General features: G+C 47.7%; 1 protein-coding gene across 1 annotated transcript in view; it reads left to right on the forward strand.

Moving 5' to 3' along the window:
- gpc6a (glypican 6a) overlaps positions 1-27361 on the forward strand; it is a 1492324-nt gene that overhangs the window by 1081440 nt on the left and 383523 nt on the right. The window contains exon 4 of the mRNA XM_072476229.1: positions 11229-11394. Within this exon, the coding sequence (XP_072332330.1) occupies positions 11229-11394 (166 nt within the window). The remainder of the gene's footprint in view (positions 1-11228; positions 11395-27361) is intronic.

Raw genomic sequence — 27361 nt, forward strand, 5'->3', positions numbered from 1 at the left:
TTGACCTGGCTATCCCCCAACACCCGGTTCCCCCAACCACCCCCCATTTACCTCACCCACCCTGCTCACTTACACGTCCTACAAATTCATCCATTCACTCATTCACTATCACACTGAAAAGCTGTATAAATGTCCCAAAGCTTTTCAATGTGTTAGTGACCAGTCAAAAGAAATCGGGGGAAATATCGCCCCCCCCCCCCCCCCCACGCCCCCTCCCCCACCCCCCTGGCCGATGACACTGCGCCTCAAATAAGCATAAGCATTTAAATGAAAGACCACCATGCCTTTCCAAAGAATCTGGATTACAAGACCAGGCCAGAAATACGCCTCATGGCGCAGAAAAGTAGGAGCTGAGCAGTAAACGGATGGTTACTGTCGCTCCTTGGAAGAATCAGGTCAACATCTCTATATTTCCAGTGACAGTTGAGAGAGGTTGTCGCCTGCTCAGTACATTAAATGTTATATTTTCCTCTTCCCAGCATTACAGTTAACAGATGTGAATAATGCAAGGCCTTTCTTCAGGAGATGCTGCAGGGTATTAAGTCAGTGCTGTGAGCAGCCATCTACACAAGTCTACAGTCATTGACTGAACAGGAGAAGGTTATATTTTAGTCTTCCAAAGCAAAGACAGCTTGCATTTCCTTATCAGGCACCTCTTTAAAAAATCTGTGGTAGTTAGTGTGAAGTGCTCTGCTTACATATCAATCTGTGGTAGTTAGTGTGGAGTGCTCTGCTTACATATCAATCTGTGGTAGTTAGTGTGGAGTGCTCTGCTTACATATCAAGCAACATATGTTCAAAACAATAATGTCATTCTTCTCCAGGTAATCATACTAACCTCACTGGCTTCATCATTTTCCCGTACAATAAAGCTGCTTACTTTATCACTAATGATGGTCTGACAACAGCATTTTCATCGTGTTGCTGAACAGTCGCCTGTCATTTGAGTGGAAATTGTTTATTTGGATGAGAGTTTTTTTTCACGGAAATGTCATTAACATATGCAGGTGCCAGGCATGGATACGAAATGCTAAAAGAGAGAAGTCAATCTTTTGTAGCTCCTGTTCCTAAGGGAGGCGCTTCGCAGACCTGTAAAGTACAAAGACCTTTCTTTCTTTTCAAGACAGAACTTGCTCCTAAATCAGGACACACTTCATTTGAAGAGAAAGATCCAAATGTTTAATTCTGACTATTGGGGAAAAAAATAATGAAGTCATCACATATCGACTAGATTACCTACCAATCAACAAAATTTAGTGTAGAATTGTACTGCAGGATACAGATTTAAGTAATCAATATTCATTTTAGATTGGTGTCCCAAAAGACAAGGATGTATGTAATCATTCTCTTACTTAGGTGCCAGCTTCTACTGAGCCTGAATTGTCAGGAAGTCCTAACGGTTTGGAAATTTGCCCAGTAACTGTCCAAGCACACCCACATTAAGCATTCAAGTTGGAATGCTTCTGGTGACTTTCGCGAGGCATCATTGGCCTCAGAGCAAAGGACGTGAGGTAAGAAAGTTCATGGCAAACAAAGAAAATGCTTCCAACAGTGACTGAGATCAACATGCAGGAAGCAAAGATAATTTTTTTATCTGAGCATCGCCACAGTCAAGGAGGTGCCGCAAAGCAAACACAAGTCTGTAACCTCGTGTTTCAGTGCCATTGCGTTAAACGGCACGGTGGCACAGTGGTCAACAGTGCTGTCTCACAGTTCCAGGGACACGGGTTCAATTGCAGCCTTGGATCACTGTGTGGGTTTAGTCCGGGTGCTCCGGCTTCCTCCCACAGTCCAAAGATGTGCAAGTTAGGTGGTTTGGCCATGCTAAATTGCCCTTAGTGTCCAAAAGGCTAGGTGGGGTTACTGGGTTACGGGGATAGGGTGGAGGCATTGGCTTAAGTAGGGTGTTCTTTCCAAGGGCCGGTGCAGACTCGATGGGCCGAATGGCCTTCTTCTGCACTGTAAAAGGTTTGATTCTTTGGGAGCGAAACTGGCATCTATATCTCCGATATTGAGTGGAAAAGGACATTCCGAGCTGACATCATGCCACCTGCTATTCTGGTGTGTGATTTGTGTCTTCTCTATTTCAGGATGTTGATACTGCTGCTCAATGTAACCTCAAAGTTCACCAGCAGCAGGAGCCTCAGAGTTATTAAAGTTTAATTTACGGATTCAGTCACTTCCTACGATTGCCAGGTGGCTCATTTTGAAATCAAAATTTCATACAACTGGGCTGCCACATTGTGTATTTAGAAGAGAAGAACGTTGACCTTTATTTAATTTTTTTTCAAATCTCGGTTTAGAAAGTCGCTGGAATAAAAGTGGTCCAGCTTTCGGAAGATATTAAGTATAAACATTCCTGAGATTTTTTCAGTTATCACACTAAAGTTAAATCAACACTCAAACCCATAACGGGAGCTCACTATGAACTTTGTTTAATGTCTTCAGATGCCTGACTTCCATCTGATTTAATAATGAGTGGCACCAAATTGTCTTTGATCTATCACTGTTAATGGAGTTTCAGATTTTAAATCAAACTTCCAGTTGGAACTCCATTGCATTTGCACCAAGTAATTTTTGATTCTCAGTTGCTAAATCATTGAGAAAAGTGATAGATAATGGAAATGGCAGACAAGATATCACATTACTCTTTGCTCCTCTCTCCACCTGTTCATGTGTCTTCTCTCACTTCATGGCATTAATGACCCTTCTAATTTCCTATTATCTCATGCAATAATGTTCCTCATGCATCCCCCAAATCACACTCTCTCCCTTATCAAAGGCGTGCATCTTTGATACTGTGAACACCGTCCTATAATTCCTTTGAATACTCTGAGAGAAGGTTCTGACTCAAACCCAGCTAACCCAGCATCTCCTGTGCTGTTATCTTGATAATAAAAAAATCCACAATTGCACAGCACTTGTTGAACAATCCTGAGTGTGCTACGATCCGTGAACAATTTATTTAAGATTATCAGTCAGGCTCCCATATGGCTCACCTACACTTCACAGAAGCTAAACAAATTCTAGCGCAGGGACCTGTTCTCTACAATTAAAAGAAAATATCCAGGTATTGTACCATTTGTTGAATATCTGGGGGAATTGGTTCCCTGGCGCAACGCCTCGTTAGATCAGAATCAACTTGCCAACCAATTAGTACCCTTTTCTCGTGCAGTATAAATTGTTTCTCCCTTTGAAATTTGGCATTCTTGCATCTGTCCTGATGAGTGCAAAATAATAAACTTTGCATGGCCAAGGTTATTCCCGGCTCTGCAAACACGACCTTTAAAAATGGCTTCCAGCAATCTTGATCTTCATTCGGGAGGTTGGCTGAATTAGAAGTTGGGCCTGCCGCTCTAAAAACCAGCATGGAGGCGGGCCAGATGAGAAGGCGGGCTAGGTGGAAGTCCCACCTCTGTAAATAAAAACAAGATAAAGGCTAAAAACATCCATCACCTCACCTCTCACCACCCCCACACACCTTATCCATGCCAGCTGATGCCACCTTATTGTCCCACACCTAAACCCTTACGCCCGCAAATTGCGAAAATCCTTTACAATGCCTATGCCCACTTAGTGCCAATTCATGCCAACCCATGCTCTCACCACCACCCTTTGCCCTTACCCCCACCATGCCAACTCAACTGGTATCTTCTTTGACAGGATGACAGTCCTTTGACTATTATGACAGGTTTTTGACAGCTTTGACAGTTCCAATCAGTTTAGGCACTTTTTATGCACAATCATGTTTACTTTTAACAATCCCAAAGGGTGCCTTACCTCTCCTCGAAAAGGGTGCTTTACCATTCCAAATAAGTACCCTGGCTATCCAGATGAATCCACCAATTTCAGACCAGCTCTTACCAGGTCTAATCACCACTCTCCAGTTTCACACTCCTGGCCCACCAAAATCTTCAGCAGAGGCAACTAGTGAGTTAAATGGCCAGCTGCCTCCTTAAGTTATGCATGCGTGAATCCTGGCCTGACTACAGTACTGCCCCCAGAATATAGGAAGTTCTGTGTTCGGAATGGGACTTAGGATTTCCGGGTTCATCCGCCATTTTGCTATAATGGAGAACCTGTCTGTCGTGATGAAAGTCTGGACTCACATGTCTCTTTTTTTTCAGCAATAAACAAAAGTAACATTTTCAGACAGCAAGTGTCGAAGTACTTACTTCAACTACCCTAGAATTTCCCGAATCCTCAGATTGCGATATCAGTACCAGATGGGAACACATTGGTTAGGCAATAGGAAGCACATCAAACAGAAAAGAGAGACCTGTTTGTTTAGCAGCAAGGAATCTCGAAAAATTAACAGAAAGGTTTGCATTTATATAGTGTCGTTTAAAACATCCCGCTTCCTAAGGTGTTTTACAGCCCATTGAGAACGTGTAGGGTGCGAATGGGAACAAAGTCCCAAACTGAGCACGTAGAGCTGCGTGTTTCCCGGCGCTCACGTGACTCCGGCTAGATACGGGGCCTCAGTGGGGAATACACAGCCGAGGACACACATTGCCCCATTTTCTGCACCGAGGGGCTCTGCTCGCCGGAACAGGGGCAGTACGGTAGCATAGTGGTTAGCACAATTGCTTCACAGCTCCAGGATCCCAGGTTCGGTTCCTGGCTCGGTTCACTGTCTGTGTGGAGTCTGCACATCCTCCCCATGAGTGGGTGGGTTTCCTCCGGGTGCTCCGGTTTCCATCCACAGTCCAAAGATGTGCAGGTTAGGTGGATTGGCCATGATAAATTGCCCTTCGTGTCCAAAATTACCCTTAGTGTTGGGTGGGGTTACTGGGTTATGGGGATAGGGTGGAGGTGTGGGATTGGGTAGGGTGCTCTTTCCAAGAGCCGGTGCAGGCTCGATGGGCCGAATGGCCTCCTTCTGCACTGTAAATTCTATGAACTCCTGCTGTTCCAATCTCTTGAGCCCCTATGCAACCTCTAAACTCCCCGCCAAGCCCCAACTCACTGTAAGGGGCTCCCCAGGCCCACCCCTCACACCTACACAGGGCACCCCCAGCCCGATCAGTACCACACAGAAAATACCAGCCTGGCACCTTGGCAGCGCCAGCCTGTCACCCTGGCAGTGCCCCTGCCATCTGGCAGTGCCACCTGGACATCTTTGCAGTGCCAGGTTGGCACCCTGATGGCAATGCCAGGGTGCCCAGATTGCACCAGAAATACCAGGCTATCGCCCTGCCCAGGTGGCATGCACTTGGGGACTTTGAATCCCCTGGGAGACCTCGACAAGTGCCATTCCATCTGGTACCAGTTTGAGGAGACAAGTTTTGTTTTCAAAAAATATACTTTATTCATAAAATCTATCATAAACATTACAGAACATTTCAAATTGTCTTGACTGTACATTTCCATCAGAGTTACACATTCCCTCGACTTTCTTCCATTCAATTTTGATAACATTACACACATATCGCTCTTTACGTTACAATTCCTTCTTAAACATTTACATTGTCATGTTTCTTTTATACATTGGAGTGTTAATGACCCAGACCGAGGGGGGTTTACGCTGTTAACCGCCCCTCGGTGTACATCTGCTGGTAAGACCTTACACAGTGGTCTTTCCCCATTGCGTCTTGGCGGCAGCTGCCCCAAGCTTGAGTGCATCCCTCGGCACGTAGTCCTGGATCTTGGAATGTGCCAGTCTGCAACACTCAGTCGAGGACAGCTCTTTGCACTGGAAGATCAGCAAGTTTTGTGCAGATCAAAGAGCGTCTTTCACCGAGTTGATGACCTTCCAGCAGCAGTTGATGTTTGCCCGGAAACAGTCCGTAGAGCACAGAGTCCTGTGTCACAGAGTTGCTCGGGATGAACCTTGACAAATACAACTGCATCTCTCTCTAGACCTTCTTTGCAAAGGCACATTCCATAAGGAGGTGGGTGACCGTCTCATTTCCCCCACAGCCACTCCGAGGGCAGCGTGCAACTCGCTGAGCCTTCGGGTGTACATGAAGACTCTGACAGGGAGGGCCCTTCTCACCACCAGCCAAGCTAGGTCTTGGTGCTTGTTTGTTTGTTCTGGTGTTGAGACGTTCTGCCAGATGACTGACAGTCTGCTCAGGGAACTGTCCAACGTCCTCCACAGTCTGCTTTTCCTTGAGGGCCTCGTGGACGTTACGTGCTGACCACCGCTTCATTGCCTTGTGGTCAAAGGTGTTTTTCTTCAAAAACGTTTCCACGAGGGACAGGTGGTACGGCACGGTCCAACTACTTGGAGCGTTCCGCGGCAATGAGGCCAGGCCCATCCTTCGTAACACCGGGGACAGGTAGAACCTCAGTATGTAGTGACACTTGATGTTTGCATACCGGGTGTCCACATACAGCTTGATGCAGCTGCACACAAAGGTGGCCATCAGGATGAGGGAGACGTTGGGTACGTTTTTCCCTCCCTTATCCAGAGGTTTGTACATAGTGTCCCTTCGGACACGGTCCATCTTGGATCTCCAGATGAATTTGAAGATGGCCTGGGTGACTGCTGCGGCGTAGGGTTGGGTAATGGGCCAGACCTGTGCCACGTACAGTAACACCGAGAGTACCTCACACCTGATGACCAGGGTTTTGCCCGCAATGGAGAGGGAGCGTTGCTCCCACCCGCCCAGTTTCTGTCTTACCTTGGCAATGCACTCCTCCCAGTTTTTGGTGCACGCCCCAGCCGCTCCGAACCATATCCCCAGCATCTTCAGGTAATCTGACCTGACAGTACTGAACAGTGCTTGCCCGCGGTCTCCGATGCAAGGGGGCTAGATTCCATGCCGTAGTTAGATCTCGGGAATGCATTTCAGAGGAAGGCTAGCTCTCGCTCTAAAATGCAGATTGCACAATGGGCAGGCTTCACATTGTAACGTCTCACTAGATCACGTTAGATCCCAGGTACATCCCAGTAGCGGGGTCTCCCAGCATTTACTGACCATGTTCCGCCGCGGCATGCTGCTTTTTGGGCGCAGCGTGGCCAGTAGACTGCACTGCAATCACTGTTGTCAAGCAGCAAATGAGCAGCTGATTCACTAAGCAAGCTCCCACAAACTAGGCAGGAGTGGAAAATTGACCAGATAACCTGTCATTTCGCAGTGTTGATTTAGGAATGAATATTGGGGAGAATCCCTTGTTCTTCTTCAAAATGGGACCATAGGATCTTCTATATTGACTTGATGGACCAAATGAGGCCTCGGTTTTATGTGCAAGGGGACACAAGTTGAACCTGGATACCACAAAACATGAGCTAAAGTGAATTCCCATAGCTGGTTCTTTTAAGGTTTTCAGGTTTGAGGCAACTTTGCAAATGTCAAATGACACAGCTATATTTCCTACCCTATCACACACCTGATATTCTGTTTCCGCTGCTGAGACAAACAAAAGTGGAACGAGCCAGGAAGCAACTCTGTGGATCTAGACTGATAGCATTTTTTGAAAGAAACAAAATTGTAAATTTGTCACTTTCCTTTTAGCCCCGAAGTATTAATCCTCAAAGGTTGAGATGAAATCAGATCCTTCTTTGAAGCCTGTTTTTTTTTTTGACAGTGTGTGTGATGTGAAGTTAAACCTGATTATCATGCCTTTTAAACTGCCTTCAGTTAACAGATGCCTCAGATATCCTTGTCTACGGACAGCGAGGGCTAGCCATGCATTTAGGATTATTTATTAGAATTGAACCATGTCTATAAATAGCCTGTCACTGTCAGAATCAGAGGCCTGTGAGAAAGTCACCTGCCGTTTGTTTACTGGTTTACTCTCATCGTCTTGACTCTCTGGGCGATTCAGCAGATTTAAACCGAAATCCGCTTTTGGGCACGTTTAGCTGGGTGTTTTTCAGCGGCTGCGGTGCTGAGGATAACCCTGCAATTCAATGGCACTTTGCCCTTTGTTTTTGGTCCCGGGGTGTTTCTATCCACAAAGGCCACACTTCGAGCCATTAGAACAGCTGTTCACAGGTCGGGGTGCCATTTTGATCAGCAGCCCCAATCACCCAGCTCCCCCCTTTAGCACCCCCGGGTCCGACCTCTCGCAGTGGTAACCTGGCGCCTGGGCACCACGGCACTGCCAACCTGGCACCCTGACGGTGCCCCAGGCACCCTGGCAATTCCAGGGTGCCAGAGTGCTACTGGCAGGGTGCCATGCTGGCAGTTCCAAGGTGCCCAGGTGCCAGGGGGAGTGCCAGGATAATATCCTGTCCTGTCCCCAACCACACAAGGGGGTGTCTCATGTCCTGCGAGGCCGCAACCCCCCCCCCTCCTCTGCCTGGGGTACCATTACGCCAGGTCCATGCGTGTGTAGATCAGTACTCAACGCAGCCCTGACAAGGTCTCCCAGGCGCCAGGTCAATCCGGCGTACGGGTATTTGAATGAGCCATTGGGCTCATTTGCATAGGCAGATCTGGAGATCCAGAATGCTCCGGGCAGAACGAGTCAGGTGACTCGCCATCGACCTGGCATCCGGTGCGGAGACGATTTAGGGCCCTCGTGGCATTCACCCATATGGGGCCACTGAATCACGCCCTCTGTTTTAATTCTGAAGGCCTCGGCGTTTCATGGTTATAGATGCCCTCGCGCACTTTCCCCAAAGCGATTCCTCACATGTGAGCCCAGGCAGTAATTGTAATACATCTTCATTAATTGGAAGCACCACTGTCAAATGTAACCCTGTCTGCACCCACCACCCGATGATGTCCCACTTAACTTTAGAGCCATTGTCAATGGATTGAATGCTGCAGTAAGAGCCTTGGGCTTTGCTTTAACACCTTTTTTTGAATTAAGCCTGTGGGACAATAGCACTGGAGCAGTTCAACTCTGATGCAGCCCAACTGAGAACTAATAATTTATCACAGACCATTTACTCCTGTTTTTCAAATAAGCATGTTACATGGGATGCTTTCAAATACCTTTTAAAATTGGCGGCACAGTAGCACAGTTGCTTCACAGCACCAGGGTCCCTGGTTCAATTCCCGCCTTGGGTCACTGTCTGCGTGGAGTCTGCACGTTCTCCCCTTGTGTGCGTGGGTTTCCTCCTGTTGCTCCGGTTTCCTCCCACAAGCCCCGAAAGACGTGCTGTTAGGTGAATTGAACATTCTGAATTCTCCTTCAGTGTACCCGAACAGGCGCCGGAATGTGGTGACTAGGGTATTTTCACAGTAACTTCATTGCAGTGTTAATGTAAGCCTACTTGTGACAATAAAGATTCTTCTTCTTCTTCAATTAAGAATTGAACTTGCAAAAGTCTGTTGAAATTTTCCATGCTGGTTAGGATGTTGAATTATTTTTGGCTCAGTACATATTTCCATCTGTATTTTTGCTGGCCCATTAGCGACAGATATCTTTTTGTTTCATTTTGCACTCTTTGTACTACAGCAGCCTTGCATAAAGCTACAATTTCATTTGAAGCAACCAAAATTGGTGGCTTTATCTGATTAAAAGCCATTCTTTAACTCTCTGACTCCGATGCAGCTCAGCTTTCCTTTAATGAAAAGCTGAATTTGAGTCTGTACACTGCACAGGCAGATCTGGATCTCGCCCAGCGAGAATTCACACATATGGGGTCACTGAATCACGCCCTCTGTTTTACTGGGTCTTCAATGGATAAATGCACTGCCTACTGATAAATGTTCACTATAATGTGTCAGAATTTGCTGGCAAAATTCAGACCTTCCTGCATGATCTTTTGGTCTTGTTCTAAGATTGCCTCTGAAGATCGTGGGTTTGCATCTGCACATATGTGAACTTTGTGAGCACATATGTGAACTTTGTGAGCACATATGTGAACTTTGTGAACACATATGATCACATGGACCGCAGTCTCTTATGAATGGTCTCTACCATCAGGTATGGAAATGAAAAAACAGCTCTTCATGCTATACTCTAATCTCTTAGATTTTTTTCTGGTTTTGAGCAATAATGTGCAGGTCAGGTGGATTGGCCATGCTAAATTGCCCATTTGAGCCCAAAAATGTGCAGATAGGGCGGGAAAATGGGCCTAGCTAGGGTGCTCTTTCAGAGGGTCAGTGCAGACCCGATGGGCCAAAATGCCTCTTTCTCCACTGTAGGAATTCTATGATGCATCAAAAGGAGCTAAGTGCTTTCTGCTGTGAATAAGAGGAAGCCTCAGAAAAGGGCCTCTGATGGGAAGTCTGATGGAGTCGTTGGGAAATGTTGGTGGGGGAGGGGGCCGGCCACCCTCATGGGTGTGTGCTGTGGGGTGGGGGGTGATCCATTATTCCTGTGGTGGGGAGAATGCCCTTAGTTATCATGGGGGGGGGGGGGGTGGTGGAAAGGTTTGCATTGTTGGGAGGATGGGGCCTCCTGATGGACCTTCCTAGGACTGACCGCCTTGACTCACCTTGGGGTCGACCAAGTCAGGGCCACACTTGGACAAACCTGCACCAAAGCCCACCCTGTGGATTTCCCGTTGGGGGGGATTGGTGCATTACTGGGGTGGGCGATGTGGTGTGAATCAGGTTTCTAGCCATTACTTATATTGCAATGGATGCAAATCCCCCACTGACACAGGGCGCCAAATCCGTTTTTCGTGGGATGCTCCATTCTCCCCCGGTTAAAGAATCCCAATCAGTGCATCAGGCAATGGAGAATCCACCGCATAATTTGCTTTAATATATTACCACCTTCGTTGTAGGTTTTTAATACCTGAACTATTTCATCTTCGTGATTTCCTATTCCCCACAATCCCCATCACTTTGTTGCTAAGGCAGCAAAACTATTTCTAGCTCTAGACAATACTGAAAAATACTCAAAGTAAAGGAAAACCGTGGTTACATTTGCAACTCAGTCTTTGCCATTTGAAGAACGTTGCAGGCCAATGTTCACATTTCTTCTCTCCTTGTTCAAAAAATAATGTTCCCAACAATGATTTCCATTCATTCTCTGTTATGGGAGAGTGGAATTTATTGTGAGATTTCCTCAGATTCACATGTAGATCGGAATAAAGGTCCATTGACTAATGCGAAATATAAAACTCACTTGTGTTTTATTCGCTGCGTGGAGTGCGATCCATTGTAGAAGCCAAGTTATTGTGCAGTCTTGTCAGCGGAAAGCCCTTCACAAAATGGAACTAATTGGTGTGAATTGATGAGCCCTGTTAGATATCAGCAGGTGGGTTTCTGCCTAATGTCAGCTGACTCTTCAGCATCACTTCCTGCAGCCTCTCCTCACAGCAAACATGAGTCGACGGCAAGGAAATTAATTTTCTTTCTTTCTTTCAATAGGTCATTCCAACAGTAGGGTGCATCCGTGCACTAATGAAGATGATGTACTGTCCCTACTGCCATGGACTCCCCACTGTGAAGCCATGCAACAACTACTGTCTTAACGTCATGAAGGGCTGCCTGGCCAATCAGGCTGATTTGGACACAGAATGGAATCTTTTTATTGGTAAGAACAAGTTATACATCATTTTCAGTAATTCAGAATGATTACATTGGTTATGTGGCAATGTTTTTTTTTAAAGCACTGTGCTTATGAAAAGTATTGCAGTAAACCTCTTGATCACAAAAAATGGCAAACTGCAGTCAATTGAAAGTAAAAGAGTGTAAAACAGGCAGCCAATCTAAACACATACCAGTGGATGTGATGGAAGTTGTTGCCTCCAGTCATTGACCAGCAAACTGAAATCTGGTCAGTGATTTGCCTGAAGGATTTACATGTGACAGCTATCTCCTATGCAATGCAGGGGAGGTGTTGGCACAGTGGTATTGTCAATGAACTAGTAATCTAGAGACCCAGGGCGAGATCTGAGGACCTGGGTTCAAATCCAACCATGGCAGATGGAGAAATTTGAATTCAGTGGAATGAAATCCGGAATTAAAACTCTCTGTAACCACTTTCAATTGTCGTAAAAACCCATCTGGTTCACCAATGTTGTTTAGGGAAGGAAATCTGCCATCCTCACCTGGTCTAGGTGTAACTGCGATTGTGACTCTAAAATGCCTTCTGAAATAGAGGGCAGTTAGGGATGGGCAACTAATGCAACACCCATATCCTGTGAATGCATTAAAACACAAACTTGTGTACTGCTTTCAGAAATATCTCTGACTTCCTGCAAAGAACGTTCTCAGGTTCCCCAGCCGAGTGTTGCTCGGTAGCGCACCGTTTGCTAGCAGCGGGATTCAATACTCCCGCCGCTTGTCAGTGGGATTTTCTATTTCCCATGCGACTAGGAAAACCGCAGGTGGGGGTGCGTTGCCGATGGGAACAGGGAATCACAACGGTCGGAGAATTTCAAGTGGCCTGCGCATTGCCTTCCAAGTTGCTGCACTGCCATGTGTGTGTGTACCTTAAATGGAACATTACATCCTCACTTTCAGGCAAGTAATTGAGAGAAAACCAAATAACAGAAAATGCACTTTCTGTGGTGAGAGAAGTAGAGTTAACATTTTTAATGCGTGCGACGCAGACTGGAGGATTTTTTGGCGGAACACCTTCACTCCCACCTTCCTGTCACTTTTCATTTCACTTCACCACCTTGCTCTCTTGCCTTCTGTCCTTGGGCTGCTACGATGTTCCAGTCAAACCTATCGCAAACTGGAGAAGCAGCATCTCACCTTCCGATTAGGCTCTCTACCACTTTTACTGCCTTCTGGATGTAAGATTGGGTTTAACATCTTCAGACCATGATCGCTGTCTGAGGCACGATCAATTTGACTGGAGACGAAGCTAAATCCAAACTGAGGCTTTATTAGTATCAGATGTGGCCTCCCACAGCAGCTGACGAAATGGCTGCGAGCTGGAGGCCATGCATATTTATAACCCGGCTCCTGGGCGGAGCTAGCATGCAGGGGCCCAGGTGAACCTGTATTGCAGGTTCTACCATACAACCCTTAATATAAGAACACAGTGGTTTACCACATTCACCCCCCTGTTAAAATTGAGTCCGGCGGGGGTGGTGGAGAACTATATACAATTAGAAATCTTTAATATTTACAGAGCAGTCATCCGGCGGGCCGGTCAGAGGTTCAGCCGGTCCGGCGCCTTGATGGTCCTTTGAGATCGACGAAGTGGAGCCGGCGATGTTGGTGCTGTCATGGTCGAAGTTGACTCCGGGAGAGTGCCAAAATCCTCTTCACAATGGGGGTGGGCAGGGGGAGGATGGACGGTCCAGGGGGGGGTGATGGGGGCGGCAGGGGAGGGGAGGGGGGCGACGGGGGTGGTGTGGGGGTGGAACCTGCTGGTGCCAGGTCCCTGAGGGAGACGGTATCCTGGCTGCCGTCGGGGAACGCCTTGTGGTGCCGCACATGTTTACGGAGAGGCACGGTTCCCAGAGCTGTGAGCCAAGTTGGGCGCGATACCCCGGATGTGGATTTCCTGGGGAAGGCAAAAAGACGTTCATGCGGTGTACTGTTGGTAGCAGTGCAGAGTAATGAGCGAATGGAATGTAGTGCATCAGGGAGGACCTCTTGCCAGCGGGAGGCCGGGAGATTTCTGGACCCTAGGGCCAACTGGACGGCACTCCATACCATACCATTGTCTCTTTCTACCTGTCCGTTTCCCCGGGGGTTGTAGCTCGTCGTTCTGCTGGAGGCAATACCCCTGCTGAGCAGGAACTGACGTAGCTCATCACTCATGAATGAGGATCCCCTGTCACTGTGGATGTCGGCAGGGAAGCCGAACAGAGTGAAGATAGAATTAAGGGCTTTAATGACGGTGGCAGACGTCATGTTGGGGCATGGGATGGTGAAGGGAAACCGGGAGTATTCATCGATCACACTGAGGAAATATGTGTGTCGATCGGAGGAATGGAGGGGGCCTTTGAAATCCACGCTGAGGAGTTCAAAGGGGCGGGAGGCCTTCACAAGGTGCGCGCGGTCCGGCCGGTAGAAGTGCGGTTTGCACTCCGCACAGACCTGGCAGTCTTTGGTGATTGTCCTTACTTCCTCGACGGAGTAGGGCAAATTTTGTGCCTTATTGAAGTGGTACAACCGAGTGACCCCTGGGTGACAAAGGCTGTCGTGCAGGGCCCGGAGTCGGTCTACCTGTGCGCTGGCACATGTACCTCGGGATAGGGCGTCTGGGGGCTCGTTGAGCTTGCCAGGGCGATACTTAATCTTGTAATTATAGTTGGAGAGCTCGATTCTCCACCGCAAGATTTTATCATTTTTGATCTTGCCCCGCTGTGTGTTGTTGAACATGAAGGCTACCGACCGTTGGTCAGTGAGGAGAGTGAATCTCCTGCTGGCCAGGTAATGCCTCCAATGTCGCACAACCTCAACGATAGCCTGGTCCTCCTTTTCGATGGATGAGTGCCGGATTTGGGGGCATGGAGGGTGCGGGAAAAGAATACCATGGGCCTGCCTGCCTGGTTGACGGTGGCGGCAAAGGCGACGTCCGATGCGTCGCTTTCTACTTGGAAAGGAAGTGTTTCGTCTACAGCGTGCATTCCAGCTTGGGCAATATCAGCACTGATCCGGGAGAAAGCCTGTTGGGCTTCGGCCGTCAGGGGGAAATGAGTGGACTGTATGAGTGGGCGGGCCTTGTCCGCATAGTTTGGGACCCACTGTGCGTAATATGAGAAGAACCCCAGGCAGCGTTTGAGGGCCTTGGGGCAGTGGGGGAGCTCCATGAGGGGGCGCATGCGGTCGGGATCGGGCCCCAGAACTCCGTTCTGGACTACGTAGCCGAGGATGGCGAAGCGGGTCGTGCTGAACACACACTTCTCCTTGTTATACGTGAGGTTGAGGAGAGTGGCTGTGCGGATAAATTTAGCAAGGTTGGCGTCGTGGTCCTACTGATCATGGCCGCAGATGGCCACATTGTCTAGATACGGAAACGTGGCCCACAAGCCGTACCGGTCGACCATTCGGTCCACCTCCCTTTGGAAGACCGAAACTCCATTGGTGACGCCGAAGGGGACCCTAAGGAAGTGATATAGCCGAACGTCTGCCTCGAAGGCAGTGTATGGCCGGTCCGATTTACGGATGGGGAGCTGGTGGTAAGCGGATTTCAGGTCCACCATTGGGAAGACCCGGTACTGTGCAATCTGGTTAACCATGTCAGATATGCGTTGGAGGGGGTACGCGTCGAGCTGCGTGTACCTGTTGATGGTCTGGCTGTAGTCCACGCCCATTCGGTTTTTCTCCCCAGACTTAACCACTACCACTTGAGCTCTCCAGGGGCTGTTGCTGGCCTCGGTGACTCCCTCCCGAAGCAACCGCTGGACCTCGGACCTGATGAAGGCCTTATCCTGGGTGCTGTACTGTCTGCTTCTGGAGGCGACGGGTTTGCAATCTGGAGTTCGATTGGCAAAGAGGGAAGGAGGATCGACCTTTAGGGTCGCGAGGTCGCACACAGTGAGGGGTGGTAAGGGCCCACCGAATTTAAGGGTCAGGCTCTGGAGGTTGCACTGAAAATCCAGGCCGAGGATAAGTGCAGCGCAGAGGTTAGTGAGGACGTAGAGGCGAAAACCGTGGAACTCTACGCCTTGGACTGTGAGCGTGACCATGCAGTACCCCCGGATCGCTACGCGATGGGATTCGGAGGCCAGGGAACTACTTTCATTGGTAGGGTGTACCTTAAGGGAGCAGCGCCTTACCGTATTCGGGTGTACAGAGCTCTCGGTGCTCCCGGAGTCCAGTAGGCAGGAGGTCACATGGCCGTTGACTTTCACGCTGGTGGATGCGTTGGTCAGCGTATGTGGTGGGGACTGGTCGATTGCCATGGATGAAAGCCGTGGTTGATCGTCGGGTAGTGAGGCGGCCGTTGAGTTGGGGCCCTGAGACGCCGTTGGTATCCATGTGCTGCGGGGTGGACAAGATGGCGGCACCCGGAGGTCCTGGGGATTACAAAATGGCGGCACCCATGGGACACACGTTGCGGGGGTGGAGCAAGATGGCGGCGCCCATGAAACGCACGTGTGTTGTGTGGGGGAGAAGATGGCGGCTCCCATTGCTCGCACATGGCCTGGGGAGGAGAGGAGGATAGCAGCGCCCATTGTCCGTGACCGGGGGGGGCGACCGCGGCCGCTGAGTGGTCCTGGCACACCGCTGCGTAGTGGCCCTTCTTCCCGCAGGCCTTACAAAGGGCAGCGCAGGCGGGGCAGCATTGGCGGGGGTGTTTTTGCTGGCTGCAAATGTTGCATCGGGGCCCCCCGGAGATCACTGGCCTGCGCGTAGCGCAGGCATATTGGGTGGGTAGCGCCCCCGCTGGGGTGGCTGCCTGTGGGGCCCATGAAGCGTAGGAGGAGTGGGCCGCGCGGTTGGGGGCGTAGGACTAGACATTGCCCAGGGCGACCGTCATGGAAAGCGCTAGTGTTTTAGTCTCTGCGAGGACACGCGTGGCCTCTTCTAGGAGCCGCTGCCTGATAACATCAGACCCAATCCCACTTACAAAAGCGTCCCGCATAAGGAGATCTGAGTGCTCCTTAGCTGTAATGTCCTGGCAGTCACAGTCCCGCACTAGTGGGATAAGGGCCCTCCAGAATTCCTCGATTGACTCACCATGTAGTTGAGCACGTGTTGCGAGCGCGTGTCTGGCGAAGAGCGTGTTCGGCTTCTGCTCATAATTTTCTTTAGTCGAGTAATGGCATCAGCGTAATTAGGCACATCCTGGATCAGCGGGAAGACTTTGGAGCTGAGTCTGGAGTACAATATTTGAATCTTCTGAGCCTCTGGAACAGGGGTTGGCGCTGCGTTGATATACGCTTCAAAACAAGCTAGCCAGTGCTGAAAGTCCTTTCTGGCGTCGCTTGCGTGTGGATCCAGCTGCAGGCGATCTGGTTTAATCCGGAGGTCCATCTTCTGAATCTGGTCCTAATAAATTGAGGCACGATCAATTTGACTGGAGACGAAGTTGAATCCAAACTGAGGCTTTATTTGTATCAGATATGTGGCCTCCCACAGCAGCTGACAAAATGGCTGCGAGCTGGAGGCCACGCATATTTATAACCCGGCTCCTGGGCGGAGCTAGCATGCAGGGGCCCAGGTGAACCTGTAGTGCAGGTTCTACCGTACAACCCTTAATATAAGAACACAGTGGTTTACCACACGGTCCCACATTTTGATTGCTTTCATAGTTTTGTGCACTGGATTGACAACAAAAGGTGAATTGTGCAGAAAATAAAACAAAATAGCTGTGTACACTTTTCCTCATTTTGTTCTTGTAATTTAATGTATCAATGCATTATGTCCTGCAGAATTAAGAGAAAAGAAAATATTCAAAGTGCCATTGGTTGCAAACCACGAGCTGGATTCTCCGGCCCCCAGCCACATGTTTCTCGACAGCCCGCTATTCGCTGATGGTCGAATTCTCCCTTCCCACCGCTTGTCAATGAGATTTCCCATTGGAGCCACTCCACGCCTCCGAGAAACCATCGGGCGGGGGTGCGCTTCCAGTGAGAAAAGAGAATCCCAACGGACAGAGAATTCCAGACCGCGAGTATAAAGCTCAGGGGGTGGATGAAATCTTTGATAGTCACTTTGCATGCTATTAATAGCTGCAGATGTGTGATTTGTTGCTTAGCAAAAGCTTTTCTTCACTGTCGCAGATGTGTTTCAACTCCAAGAAGTAAAATCAAACACACTAGCATCTTTTCTGAGTGGAAAACCAGCAAGTTAGATAAAGAATTCTGGGTCATTGTATCAATTCATCCAGCTCTGGAATTTGCGAGACAAATTAGGAAAGAAATGGGTAATACACACTACCTGCACATAAAAGTATCCAAAGATACACTTTTAAAACTATGGGATGGTTGGTGATAAAACTCAGATTAATTTAAGACATCTTGTAGATGTTTGCTGTTGAACTAGTTCCATCATAATTAGTCATCTGGTGATTTATTTCCACCAAATTGTTTGTTCAGAAGTGGGAACGTTAATGACTATATTTTGTTGAGGCTTTTAGTAATTGGGGGATGAATTTTCTGGTCCCACCGAAGGACAGAAGTCAGAATTCCTTTGGCGGGAAAATAAGTTGCAGTTTTCTCCTCAGCACTTCCACGGAGGTTCATGGTAGGTTGCATTTTCCACTGGCGAACATCAGGATCGTAATTGGCATGTCATGAATGCTCATTAACGGGGCTGCTGACTGGAGTCTCACACGCCCGTGAAATCTTCCACCCCACCAGCAGGAAATCAGACCATTGGCACTGGCAGTGTACTGCACAGTAAATGCCACAAATGTGAAGAAAGGAGGGGCTTGGAAGACAGAATGGAAGTGGAGGGTCAGGAGAAGAAGTCCAAGCGAGTAGGTCCAATCAAGGTCATCTCTACAAGGTGGTGGCGGGGGGTTGTCTGTCCAAGTGCTTCTTAAATATGGCGCCCGGACATGACGGCGGGGCAGCCGACTTCCTGCCTGACCTGCCATGAGATTTGATGTGAACCTCACGGCTGCATAATTAATGGTTGACCATGGTGTGAATTGGTGGGTTTTCCTGTTACACTGTGTGACTGGAGTCACGCCAACTTCCTACCCTGCCATGGGAATTACTCTCCCTCCCAGACTGAGAAATTACACCCACAAGTGTTGGATATTGAATTTATTGTGGATTATAGGTATTTATCTTTTTGATTCTCTGGGGAGGAAAATAGCAAATTAAAAATGCAACTAACATAATGTGACACAAATTAACCACATTGTTATAATCCCCACAAGACCGAAGGGGACGACCCGATTGACCTCGTAAGGCTCGTGTGGTACGCACTTTCCCGCTGAGGCGGCAGAGGCACAACAGCAGGCTCGTTACTTCCCCGAGATAAAAACCGGCCCAGGAAGGAGTCAGCATCTCAGAATGGTCCCAGCTGGATCTTGGCTGTTGCTTAGTTGCTGCATTTTCCAGCTGTGAATAAGAAATAGACTACTTTTGACTCACCTTTTTAGGACTCCTTATTGACTACAATACACATAAATTGCATTGAATAATAGAAACATCCAGGGGCAGCACGGTGGCACAGTGGTTAGCACCACCAATTAGCTGCCTCACGGCGCCGAGGTCCCAGGTTCGATCCCGGCTTTGGGTCGCTCTCCATGTGGAGTTTGCACATTCTCCCCGTGTTTGCGTGGGTTTATTCACCTGAGGTAGCTCGGGTCACACAGTAATCGTTTTGTTTAAGGAAATTAAATGATCATTTTAATGTGATTTAAAAATGAATTATCTTTCATCCATCTGGTCTCATCGCTACTAAATTCATGGGAAATCAGCCAGTTTTCAAATCACCACAGATATCCCTTATAGCTGAAGAGAGGCTAATATCGCAAATCTCCTTTCTAGCTTCTCAATGGCATAATCTACAATCTTCTCAGTCTGCTGAGAATTAAATTGGGAATTGGGAGCTTTGGCATTGAACTTGCATTTGTCCTTCACGCAATGGCAATCATTTTCCGAGCTCGTGCTCTTGTTGTGGACTCTCATTTGGTGGGAACACAGCTTGGAGGGTCAGACATTGAAGTTAACATAAAAGTAAAATACTAGGGTGGCCCATGACCCGTGGCACAGTGGTTAGTACTGCTGCCTACGGTGCTGAGGACCCACGTTCGAATCCCGGCCCCGGGTCACAGTCCGTGTGAAGTGTGGCATTCTCCCCGTGTCTGCATGGGTCTCACCCCCACAACCCAAAGAGTGCAGGGTAGGTGGATTGGCCTCCCTAAATTGCCCCTTAATTGAAAAAACAAATTGGGGATTCTAAATTTATTTTTTAAAAAGTAAAATACTGAAGACGCTAGAAATCTGAAATAAAAGCATTAAATTCTGGAAAAGCTCATCAGATCAGGCAGCATCTTTGATGAGGAACAGCGGTGATGTTTCAAGATAGGATCTATGCACATTTGGAAGTGAATGGTCATATTAGCGACAGATGCCATGGTTTTGCACAAGGGAGGTCATGTCTCACTAATCTAATTAAGTTTTTTGAAAAGTTGACATAAATGGCTGTGGATGTTGTCTACATGGACTTTAGTAAAGCATTTGACAAAGTTCCTCATGGCAGATTGGTGCAAAAGATTAAATCACATGAGGTCAGGGGTGAACTAGCTGGATGGATTCAGAACTGGTTTAGCCATAGAAGACAGAGGGTAGCAGTGGAAAGGTGTTTTTCCGAATGGAGGTCTGTAACTAGTTGTGTTCCGCAGGGATTGGTACTGGGACCTCTGCTGTTTGGAATATATATAAATGATAAAGGTAACTTAAAATCACTTTAAACTTGCACTGAAGCAAGTCACTTCCAGACATGGCTAAGAGAATGAAGAGAGGTCACACAGTACAGGAAAAACTGTTGGAAGAGGGAGGAGAAGAATAGCTCAGAGCAGGAGGTCACATGGACTGAGGATCTTTAAAAGAGCAATTCCCATACATTAACTTCGGTGAGGCCCGATTCATGGCTTTGCTTCACAGAAGGGGTCAAGTGAAATCTGCCAACTATTGTCACACCTACAATCTCAAAGCAGGGCAAGGACGGCTGTCAAAGTGACCATAGTTCCTAACCTCTGTGCATTTGGGTGTTGCCGGGTTGCTGCTCAATATACTAACAACATCTCACACATTTCAATGCATTGCAATATAAGAGAAGTCATTGAAGATGTCTGTACAGAGGAGAGACCTCTTCATCTTGTTTCCACTTCCCAGAGACCAGCATAAAGGTTTGCACATATTGCAGGTTTCCCATGGGCCAGGGTACCATTGGCTGTACCCAAATTGTCTTGTATATGCTTCATGTGAACATGGCACTGACGGATATTTCACTCCTCAATGTCCTTGAACCACAAGTTATGGAGAAGCTGGCCCAACTCCACAAAAATTGCACATTGGGCTGTCTAGATTGTGAAGGTAGGTCGGAGGCTCGTTGCCTGCATGTTTATTTCATGCCACTGAAAATGTGGGCTGCGGGGAATGGGGGCAGGGATTCTGGAATCAGGTTCCATCTGTCGTTTTGAAATGTCTCCTGAATCGTTTCCACTCAGTGAAAATCCAAACAAGACTCATCACAACCCGGGAGGAGGAGTATTGAGACGTTAGTTAGCTTTCAGCCACTGTCGACACATGCACAGTTCCAGCAGTGATTCCTGAAAGCAGGAGCAAGAATCCGGGTGAACTTTCCCATTTTAAGCCAGCAGCAATGATTCCAATTGTAACATTCCATTGTCACTTGAGATTGATCACCTAACTCAACACAGGCCAGATATTGATTCTGGAACCTTCCTGGGTCTTTTTGAATCTGCCATTCACTGGATAAATTGACCGAGCCGTTGGGGAAGCTGGAAAAGACACTTTATCATGTATAATCCTCAGTTCACGAATAACTGCTCCTGCAATGTATAAAAATAGAGTAAGATGATTTCAAGGTTTTGGTTGTTCTTGCTATGAGATTTCATCAGGGTGTTTTAGACCTTTGTCTTCCGTCTCATTGGCTGCATTAAAGCTCCAGGCATCAGATTAATGTGTTTGTCCTTCCCATTTTTGGCATATATTCATCACATCTTCGTGAGCAAAGTTGTGAATACATTGGTTGATGGCTTAATTTAGATTTATCTGTGTGACTTTGGTTGTCAACTTCAATTGTCCTTGTTATTCTTAGTAGTTGGTTTGTTGGTAGTTACTTACATAGAGGCATAGTGCATAAGGAGGCCATTCAGCCCATCAAGTACGCACTGACCGTCTGAAAGAGCACCTGACTATGCCCACACCCTATCCACGTAACCCAGTAAACCCACCTAACATTTTTAGACAGAAAGGAGCAATTTACCATGGCCAGTCTACCGAACCTGCATATCTCTGGACTGTGGGAGGAAACCGGAACACCCAGAGGAAATTCACACAACTGTTTTGTGGCTGCATTCATTGGACGAGATTTTAACTCAAAAGTCCATTCACTCTCAGAGTTAAAATTAGGCCTGCCCATTTCTATGGCAGCATTCTTGTGTTCCATAGTGCATGGTCAGCTGGAACACAGTGGAAGCAAGTGTGTTAATGTGTTAAATGTGGCACCTTGTACATTTAAGCAGTGTTGAATAAACTACTGCTGGGAAAGGAAATACATACTCATTGGTGTGATGAACGGTTACTGCCTTATCATCATGTAAGGTGATGTCCCCTTTAAGACCGGGCTTGGAACCCTGGGGACTCCGCCTCTGGCTCCGCCCATCTGGGAGCCATACATAAAGGCCTGCCTCATGGTCTGTGTAACAGTCAGCTCTCGTCTCTAGCTGTAGTATAGTTATTAGTCTAATAAAGCCTTCTTTACAGTTTAATCTCTAAGCATCATTACTGAGGGTACCTCAATTGGTCTGGAATTTCCTTCAAGCTGCACCATTGTAACTTTACTGGAGGTGCAGCCTAAACACCTCTCTTGGTTTTGCTGAGGAACTGCTGGATTTCCTGCTCACTCCTAAGTAGCAAGGGAGGCACGGTGGCACAATGGTTAGCACTCCTGCCTCACAGCTCTCGGGCCCTGGGTTCAATTCCGGCCTCGGGTGAGCGTGTGGAGTTTCCACTTTCTCCCGTATCTGCGTGGGTTTCCTCCGGGTGCTCTGGTTTTCTCCCACAGTCCAAGGATGTGCAGGTTAGGTGGATTAGCCATACCAAATTGCCCCTTAGTGTCCAAAAGGTTAGGTGGGGTTACTGGGTTACAGGGATAGGGTGCAGGCATGGGTTTAAGTAGGGTGCTCTTTCCAAGGGTGGGTGCAGACTCGATGGGCTGAATGGCCACCTTCTGCACTGTAAATTCCATGATTGTCCACAGTTGTTGAGTGCTGTTACACTGAGGCCTGACCATCAAATTGGTTTGGTCCTTTTGCAGTTGTTATCTGCTGAGCAGCACAAAAGAATGGCCGTTCTATTGCAGATTGAAATGTCAGTATTTTTCTTTTTCAGATTAAAATAAATCTAGCAAATGTGAAAGTATGAATGAGGTGAAGAGTAACCAGTACGCATAATTTTTAATGAAAAGTTTACGGATTATCAGGCAGCATACCCAGGACAGCACGGTAGCACAGTGGGTAGCACTGTTGCTTCATGGCGCCAGGATCTCAGGCTTGATTCCCGGCTTGGGTCACTGTCTGTTCCTGAGTCTGTACGTTCTCCCTGTGTCTGCGTGGATTTCCTTCAAGTGCTTCAGTTTCATCCCACAAGTCGCGAATGACGTGCTTGTTCGGTAATTTGGAAATTCTGAATTCTTCCTCTGTATACCTGAACAGGCGCCGGAATGCGACGACTAGGAGCTTTTCACAGTAACTTCATTCCAGTGTTAATGTGAGCCTACGTGTGACAATAAATATTACTATTATTATTACCCCAGAAATCTTTGTTTTTTATAAATGTTTTTTTATTGGGTTTTTGAACAATATATATTTACAGTTATGTACACAGAATTAAAAAATATATATATAGAAGAGAGAAAAAAACTGGTATGAAATTGTGCACTAGCTCAACAACAGAAACTCTATACAGTTAACAATATTATTTTTAACAAATAAGTAGGCACCTTTTTGTGAGGGAGGGGCAGAAAATGGGGAGGTACATGTACATTTGGGTGCCGGAGAGAGGGCAATACGAGAATGGATCTGGTGTTGGTGTTGTTACTTGCTTCTCCCGGACGGTTTTCGTGCCGTTGTCGCCTCGCGTTCACCTCCGCTTCGGCTGTTCGCCCGTCTTTCGCCCGTATTTTCCTTGCTCTCTGTTACTGTATTTGCCGAGTTTGTTGTCATTTCCCGTGCTCTCCTTCTGGCTTTCATTCCCCCGCTTCCCCCCCCCCCCCTCTATTGTTCCCTGTCTCCTCCCTCTTCCCACCCCCCCTCCCCTTCTGCCGTTTACCCCAGAAATCTTACTAATTTGATCTCTTCAATATCTGCATAGTCCTTTTCAAACCTGCCGTTTTAATCCCTCTATTAGAATTGAGACAAAGTTGGGTCTACCTGCAGCTTCAATTTCAAATCCCACATAATCTTTCACATGTTCATGTTTTATAATGAGAACATTTCTTGAGATATAGTTTTTTTGGGAGCTGTGTCACCTTGTACTAGTTTCGTTGTTGACATGTTATTATGAAAGCGATTATCCCATTATAAGCAATGAGTGCTTATGAGGTTAAAATTGAAAATAAAGGCAGGTCAGTTTAGCTTCCAGCTTAACCTTGGAATAGATCCCAATGGTGGATGAAAAATGGTTACTATTAATTTCCTGTTATATACAATTAGCTAACATTCACAGGGGCATCGTAAGTATTGGCAACTATATGGGAAAGAAACTAGCACAAATATGATGGTCCAAATAATCTGTTTCCATTTTAATTATTTATTTTTAAAAATAAATTTGGAGTACCCAATTATTACTTTTCCAATTAAGGGGCAATTTAGCGTGGCCAATCCACCTAACCAGCACATCTTTGGGTTGTGGCGGTGAAACCCACACAGACACGGGGAGAATGTGCAAACTCCACACGGACAGTGACCCAGGGCCGGGATTCGACCCCGGGTCCTCAGCTCCTCAGTCCCAGACCTAACCACTGTGCAACGTGCCGCCTTGTATCCATTTTATTATATTCCATGATTAAGTTAGCACAATGTCAAGCATGGGTCTAATGGCAACAGTACCTTTCTGCTTCCCAAATGAAAGGAATGACAGCCTTACACTAGTGTTTAATGAGCAATGTCTCCTTAAAGAGAACATCTCTGTTTTGCAATGTAAAATTTCATGTGACAGTGACAGAGGCAGACTTACAATGAAGCACACAGCACTGCAATGCATACTGAGAGGTGGCTGTGGTGTGCGGGCACCAATCAGAGCCTGGTAGCTCTGAATTTGATAATGGGCTCATTCGAATTTCTTGAGACTATGAGCAGGCAGTATGGAGCAACATCGGGTTTTGATTGGTCGCCTCCCCTTTAGAGTGGGACGCGGAGTGGTGGTGGAGACTTAGAGCAGATCAGATGGATTTCCTGAATTGGAGTGAAGTTTCTGAACTTTCATTGAGTGAAGCAGCAACCAAGTTTCTGACATTTGGCCCTGCAGGCAGCCTGAGGCATAAGTGAGGTCGCCAACCTAACATCAGGGTATGGGCCTGCAAAGCCTTCAGAGAGGTGAGGAGAAGGTCCTGGCCAACAGATGTTGAGGGGAGCAGTAGGATGAATCTAGGGCTGAGGAGGGTGGCCAAACACGAACAGAGGCCAGGCCAGATAAATCCAGCACCCGGTGGCAGCCAGACAGGAGCACACCCACAGTTGTCGAGGCTCCAGGGCTGGCCACCCAACTGAGAGGTGAGCAGTCAAGAGGTGTGAAGGCCAGACTAGCGCAGGCAATGTGGTTTCTGGGAAGGGGTGGCCAGTGGGGCAACTCGACCAGAGCCAGAGGCCAGGGTTGAGAGTGATAGGGCTGGGTGGCAAATGGACTGGTGAGGGCGAGAGGGTAGAGGCCAGGGTGGGTAGATAGCCAGCGGCAGCCAGCCACGGAGCAGTTCGCGAGGCCTGGCCACCCGAGCGAGGGGTGGCATGGCGCGGTTGCGCCGATTCTCCGATTTCACATGAAATGATGCCGTACGTTTCCTGTTCTTGCAGACTCCATAGCTCCATCCTCATATGTGGTAACGAGGTTGCCAAGGAACAATGTATGGATTGAGAACACTTTTCTTTCGGCCCCCAAAATGGCAAAATGTTCCATTCTCATTTCTAGCAATGATTACCATGTTGATTAGAAAAATCCACCTTTACTTCCGACACCACCACAAAAATAGTGAAAATAACAAAGATGTACAATAAAAGCCATGATGTGGAGATGCCGGAGTTGGACTGGGGTGGGCACAGTAAGAAGTCTTACAACACCAGGTTAAAGTCCGGCAGGAGAACCTGAGGAAGGAGCAGTGCTCCGAAAGCTAGTGATTCGAAACAAACCTGTTTGACTTTACCCTGGTGTTGTAAGACTTCTTAATGTAAAATAAAAGGCAGAGGCTGGCTCCAGATATATCTTTTTTTAAAAAATTTTAGATACCCAATATTTTTTTCTAATTAAGGGGCAATTTAGCATTGCCAATTCACCTACCCTGTACATCTTTGGGTTGTGGCGGTAAGACCCATGCAGACACGGGGAGAATGTACAAAATCCACATGGACAGTGATCCGGGGCCGGGATCGAACCCGGGTCCCTAGCACCGTGCGGCAGCAGTGTTAACCACTGCACCACCGTGTGGCCCAGGGTTCAGATATATCTGCTGTTGTTCTGACACTTGAAGTGCTTAACATATTACTTAAAATTTAAATATGTGTGGCATCGCTAAATATAATATTGAAATGAATAAAACATTGGCTTTGCTTTTCACGCAACCTTTTACACTGTGAAGAAATGTGCTGAATGTAAGAGTCTTGGACAGATTAAACACCAGTGAATTTAATTAAGCTGTTATCTCCTCTGTCAGGGGGTTTAGGTCACAGTCTGAGTGCAGAGGTTGGTCGACACTCTTGCTCCCTTTGTTTCCATGAAATATGTGTCCTGCGATTGCTTGATTGCAATGCAGCACAGTGTGAACTTGGCTACCCCTTGCTATGATATTCGGAGAGACTGATAACCTTTTGATTGATACTTGAATTTCCAGTGACTGACTAGAAGAATCACACAACCAGCTTTCAAATTTTAAGACTTTTAATGGTATAAACAAACTAAAAGCAACATTGCCTGGGCAGCACGGTCGCATAGCGGTTAGTGCTGTGGCTTCACAGTTCCAGGTTCGATTCCCTGCTGGGTCGCTGTCTGTGCAGAGTCTGCACGTTCTCCTCATGTCTGCGTGGGTTTCCTCCCAAGTTACCCAAGGTGCGAGCCCTAACGGCCTTGCCTTGGAGACCCCGAGTGGGTGCCGTTTAGTACTGGTTTCCACAATCATGGATCAGGCGCACTAGCACTTGGGGGAAGGTATCTCAGGCGATCGGGAGCCCCCGGGGTGGTCGGTATCGGGCAGGGTAGTACCCTGGAACTCCTGATGCCACCCGGGCATCATAGCACTGCTAGCCTGGCACCCTGGGTGCCGCCATGGTGGCATCTTGCCCATGCCGGGAATCCGGCCCCGGGGTGCCCTGCCTTCATGAAGAGGGGTGTGGGGGGCTTGAGGACCCCTAATTGGTAAGTTGGAGAATTGGGGGGTTTGGAGGTCATGATGGGGGATCCAGAGAAATGGCGCCCGATCTCTTCCCACAATGTCGAGCTGAGCTTGTTGGTGCAGGAAATGGGTCTAAGTGCGGCCTTGGTTGGGCGTTCCTCGCCAAGGTCTGGAAAGAAGCAGAGTCCAGTCTAATAGCAGGGTTGTTCTTGACACTGCCAATGCCAGGAAACAACCGGCTAAACGCACTCGACACAGGATTCTTCCATTTCCATGAAATCGTGCCCGTGGTTTATGGAACGGGTGGAGACTTATGTGGAACACAACACCAGCTGAGTGGC

This window comes from Scyliorhinus torazame, chromosome 15, assembly GCF_047496885.1.
Source record: "Scyliorhinus torazame isolate Kashiwa2021f chromosome 15, sScyTor2.1, whole genome shotgun sequence".
NCBI lineage: Eukaryota > Metazoa > Chordata > Chondrichthyes > Carcharhiniformes > Scyliorhinidae > Scyliorhinus > Scyliorhinus torazame.